The sequence below is a fragment of the Pyrus communis genome, chromosome 1 (assembly GCF_963583255.1).
Source record: "Pyrus communis chromosome 1, drPyrComm1.1, whole genome shotgun sequence".
Classification (NCBI taxonomy): domain Eukaryota; kingdom Viridiplantae; phylum Streptophyta; class Magnoliopsida; order Rosales; family Rosaceae; genus Pyrus; species Pyrus communis.
The window spans coordinates 21,393,761-21,399,217 of NC_084803.1; the positions used below are offsets into that span (position 1 = coordinate 21,393,761).

A 5,457-nucleotide genomic window follows, 5' to 3' on the forward strand; every position below is an offset into this window, starting at 1 on the left:
TCATCGACTATCCCTCGACCGGATCGACTATCAATCGCTGCCTTAGAGACAAGCAGTGCTGGTTCCCCAGCAACAGAAACTCTTTAAATGACCAAAATACCCCTGGCTTATTGTCCCTGTCTTACGCCTTCGCCGGCCCCTACCTCCTCCCCCACAGCCCATTGGCCCACCCACCCCCCCAGTCCCTCCCTCGTGTCAAACACTTAATTTTCACCACCAATAGCCATCTCCAACTTAGTGCCCTCCCCCACTCTCTCTCTCTCTCTCTCCCTCTCCCTCCCCTCATCTCTTTCTCTCTCTAAAAACGCACACACGGAATTGCAACACAGTTCCTCAGCTCCCTCTCTCTATTTTTTTAACCCCAATCTCTCTCTCTCTCTCTCTGTTTTCTCCAAAGCCCAAAATCCCAAACCTTCAAATTTACCAAAAGCAACCAAATTTTCCCACAACTTGACGTTTTTGTCCAGATGGGTTCTGCTCCTACTCCTGCTAGAACTGCTTCTACTTCTGCTATGTTATTGATAACTCTGCTAAACGTCGCTGTTTTCCGACCCACCACATCAGATCCGAGCGACGAGGCGTGCCTAACCCATCTGAGCGAATCCCTCCAAGACCCAACAAAATCCCTCCACAATTGGACCAAATCCACCTTCGCCAACCCCTGCAGCGGCTTCACCTCCTACCTCCAGGGCGCCACCTGCAACAATGGCCGCATCTACAAGCTCTCTCTCACCAACCTCTCACTCCGCGGCTCCATCTCCCCCTTCCTCGCCAACTGCACCAACCTCCAGGCCCTCGACCTCTCCTCCAACTTCCTCGCCGGCCCCATCCCCTCCGACCTCCAGTCCCTCGTCAACCTTGCCGTCCTCAACCTCTCCTCCAACCAATTATCCGGTCCGATTCCGCCGCAGCTCACATTGTGCGCCTACCTCAACGTCATCGACCTCCACGACAACTCCCTCACCGGCCCCATTCCCCAGCAATTGGGCCTTCTCGTCCGCCTCTCCGCCTTCGACGTCTCCAACAACAAGCTCGCGGGTCCGATTCCGGTCTCGCTGGGCAATCGGAGCGGGAACCTGCCGAGATTCAATGCGACATCGTTTGAGGGAAACAAGGAGCTTTATGGGTACCCTTTGCCGCCACTGAAAAGCAAGGGGCTTTCGGTTCTGGCGATCGTCGGCATCGGATTGGGAAGTGGGTTCGCGAGCTTGGTGCTTAGCTTTACCGGCGTCTGCATTTGGTTGAAAATTACAGAGCGGAAGATGGCGCTGGAAGAAGGGAAGATCAGCCACCTCATGCCTGATTACTGAGATGGGAGGAGGAAGAAAGAGAGGCTAATTTGGTAATTTTAATCATCCCCAATTGAAAAGCTTGACCCAAAAATTTCAGGTATTTTTGGTTGTCTTTTACTGATGAGGGAATTTTTTGGTTTCTTTTTATTTTATTTTATATTTTTTGAGTTTTATTTGGTTTTTCTGAGTTTATTTTTACTTTTATTTTTTGTGCTTTCGATTCTCCATATAACTTCCTCACCAATCCAACAATGTACAAAAACCGAGTTCAAAACACAATGTTTTGGTCACAAAGTGCACTGTATGTAACTTTAGATATATTGAAACATCACTGTAATGATATTTCAAGCTAATTACGCATCGCAACACTGTCTTGAGCCGCTTCATGTAGTTTTAGTGTTTGGCTATTGTGAGCTGGTTGGAGACCAACAGAACCACATGGTCTGGTAATTGTCGACCTCTGAACCTCTCGAAGGCTTTAAATATAGTTATCATTTGCTCTCTCTCTCTCTCTCTCTCTGCCTTGCCCAACATTCTGCTCCTCTATCTCTACTTGGAGTTTGATATTAGTATATTACTGTACCAGTTTACAAAAGCATAAATATTTCGAAGTTTTTAATTAAATAAATAAAAAGCTGACTTATTGCACTGAATTTTAACAATAATTGACTGTGCCAATTGCCAAAGCTTCACATTTCATTGATGATTACTCAAGGTTCTAAAAGACGCTGGACGCTAGTTAGGCGGTGGGTTGGAACCTAGCGTCTAAACGGCTAGGCGGGCACCTAAGCGGATGAGGTAGATTTAACTAAATATATTATATTTCATGTAAATAAATATCTGTTTATACTTAAAATATATATAATTTCATCATAAACTACAAAATAGAATAACATATATATTATGTAGTATTGGAACATAATGAAAACATGGGGAACAAACATATAATGTGTGTTCTTTTAATTATTCAACAAGTCTCTGACAATTTACTGAAAAAATTAAAATGAAAAATGAAAGTTATTTATTTTTTGTCTAAGTGAGATGCCCGCCTAGACGGTCTAGGCGTCATTTTTTAATTTTCAAATGCCTATGTATTAATTGGGATGATGGCCAACCGCTTAGACGGGGTAGCATGTTTGTATTATGTTGTAGGCTCCAACCTTATTTGTCCCCACCCAAATAATTCGAGATTCCTTTTACTTTGTAAATTACAATTAGACATGTCAGTAAAATATGTTAAGAATGTGATTTGCTGACAAGGAGGAATAGTTGGTGTCAATTTTTTTTGTTTTTGTTTTTTGTGAGCGAGGGTCTGAGGCTCGTTGCTGGGACTTTTGTTAAACTATGTAATTAGAAATTTTAAGACAAAGGAGATGTAAAATTTAAGTATTTTCTAGTTCGTTTGTAATGCGTGTATTGGCGAATGCTGACATACATGAGTGGATGACAAACTGATCTTAGCAAAATCCGAGAACAAAAGCCATATTCCAACAATAAGGGTAATGAAAAACATATGAAACTTGTTTAGTTAAATCCTCAACTCAACTAAACTGGACAAAGATCCTATGAAGAGACGCATGATGGAATTTTGTGACCAAAAGGGATCATGAAGGGGTATGTCAAATTCTTGAGCTTTCAAACGCTAGCCCCGCCAGACTTGTCTGTGTCTAATTAAAAATTAACTGATCTGATATGATCCGATCCAACGGCTGTGAAGATTCTAAATATTTTGTTATTCAACTTACACCGAAAGTAAAAGATGGTCAAATGAGGTTTCATTCCTCTCATTGAATGGGGTCCTCCTCCTAGAATGGCATGCATTACATCATGATTGAGTGTGATTCTTTCACTTGTGCATTTTCCATTTACTTTTGTCACTTGGGATTATGGTTTTGTCACTTAAACGGGATCTCAAATAGATACTCTTTACCTTGCACTCCACTCCTAATTATGTTCCTGTTTGGGCCTGAAATTCAGGAGGTCGACCGAGAAGATGTGAGCTCAGAGATAAGGTTGTGGGTCTCGGCCCGGTGGTGATGCGTCTAGCCCAGGGAGTAAAGTACTCTGCCCAATGGTGAGACACTAGTAATTTGGCCTAGTCCTAGGGAATTTTTTCTTTTTTTGACAAAGGATATTTTTTACACTAAGGGGAGGGGTGGGTTTAGCCTCATAATGAGCTAGCAATAACGTAGTTCAAATTTGCCTTTAGCGAGAATCAAACCTTAAGACCTTTCACACTTACAAGTGAAGAGGAATACCACTAGACCGTAGTAATAGTGAAATTAACAGAGCTAAAGAATATTTAGATGTTGATTCAGTCGAGTCTTGATTGAGTTAGGACTATTGATGAATTAGCACTAGCGTCGCCTAGACCCCACCTAGGTGCTAGGCGGTTGGCCACCACCTCGATTAATGCCTAGGCATTTGAAAATTAAGAAAGAGCGTTGAGACCTGCTAAGACGCTTGCCTAGCCTGCCCAGACTTGCCTAGGCACCCGCTTAAGTTGTGACTCACTTAGACAGAAAATAAATAACTTTCATTTTGCATTTTGTTTTTTTTCAAAAAATTGTAAGAGACTTGTTGAATACTTAAATGAGCACATATTATATGCGTGTTCCTCATGTTTTCATTATGTTCCAATACTTCATAATATATATGTCACTTTATTTTGCAGTTCATGATGAAATTATATATATTTTAAGTACAAACAGACACTTATTTACACTAAATATAATAGATATACTTAAATTCACCTAGTCCGCCTAGGCGCTAGGCCCCAGCCCGCCGCCCGACTAGCGCCTAGCGTCTTTTAGAACCTTGAGAATTAGGTTGGGTTTTGATAAGATTCGAGTTATTCTAAGAATCAAAACACGTGGCTAATCACATAAGAAAATTAATTGTGTTTTCAATGAGAAAATTATGTAGTTTTATTGTTACAAAATTGCTGGTTTGTTGAAAATGGTAAGGACATTATGGTAGTGTTAATAAAATTTCAGTTAAAGAACATTATTGGTAAGGGATCAGATCCAAATCTACCTTTTTTTTATTTTTTTATTTTTTGCATTTTACAATATGAATAATCATAATTGTCTATCTTGTAAAGTATGTTTTAAAGATTATTCATGTGAAAAAGCAACTAAATCGAAAACTAAAACAGACCAACCAAATGTTTTGAATAAAAACTTGATTGTTACATATTAATAAATGACCATTGGTCATGCACTTATCTTTTCAAGGCTTCTAATGGGGTACCTTGGTTTCTTTTGGTGGATTGAAAAATTATGACTTCATCAAATGAGATTTATTTATACACATATTTATCAAGAAGGAAATTAAATTGCAGATGTTTTAGCTTCATTTAGGGCCAATAATTATGCTTATCACGGTGGTCTCAAATCATCTACTCTTTCCTTTGCACTCCTCTTCTAGTTACGTTGTTGTTTGGGCTTGAAATTCAGGAGTTGGCCCGAGAAGATGTGAGCTCAGAGACAAGGTTGTGGGTCTCAGCCCGATGGTGATTTGTCCAGCCGAGGAAGTAAAGTCCTCGGCCCAGCAGTGAGACGCTAGTAATTCGGCCTGGTCCTAGTGAAGTTAAGAGAGCTAAAGAATCAAATTTAGATAGTGATTCGGTTCGAGTCTTGATTGAGTTAGGACTATTGAAGGACTAGGTTGGAATTTGATAAGATTTGATTTTTTAAAGATCAAGTCATTCAGTACTACGGTCTAGTGATATTCCTCTTAACTTAAAAATGAGAGGCTTTAGGTTCGAATCTCGTGGATAACGAATTCGACACCAAATTAGGCTGTTCATTGCGTGGCTTAGCCGAATTCCCCCTCTCCTAATGTAAAAATATCGATGTACTCCTAAAAAAAGAAGAAGATCAAAACATGTGGCTGGTCATGTAAGGATTAAATTGAAGTATAAGGGGACTAGGTTCATTGTTGTCAAATGTAAATAATCATATAATCATAGTTGTCACATTGAAAAACAAAACTGTGGTGCATAATTTATAAAAATCAAACAGAATAAAGTATGGGTACAAATATTACTGATTCAAATTATGGGTAAGTCTCCCGTACGAAATTTAAACGAGAACAACCATCTACAATGTAAATAATTAACTGTGTTTTCAATGAGAATTTTAAGTAGTTTTACGGTTACAAA

At 39.9% G+C, this 5,457-nt stretch overlaps 1 protein-coding gene across 1 annotated transcript; it reads left to right on the forward strand.

The window, feature by feature from the left end:
- The first annotated feature begins 246 nt into the window (after positions 1-246).
- On the forward strand, positions 247-4,895 carry LOC137716023 (receptor-like protein 44). The gene is made up of 3 exons (XM_068455412.1): positions 247-1,389; positions 3,270-3,366; positions 4,751-4,895. Exon 1 carries the CDS (start codon positions 468-470, stop codon positions 1,308-1,310), a length of 843 nt encoding a protein of 280 aa, XP_068311513.1. The 5' UTR covers positions 247-467; the 3' UTR covers positions 1,311-1,389; positions 3,270-3,366; positions 4,751-4,895.
- The last annotated feature ends 562 nt before the right edge of the window (positions 4,896-5,457 follow it).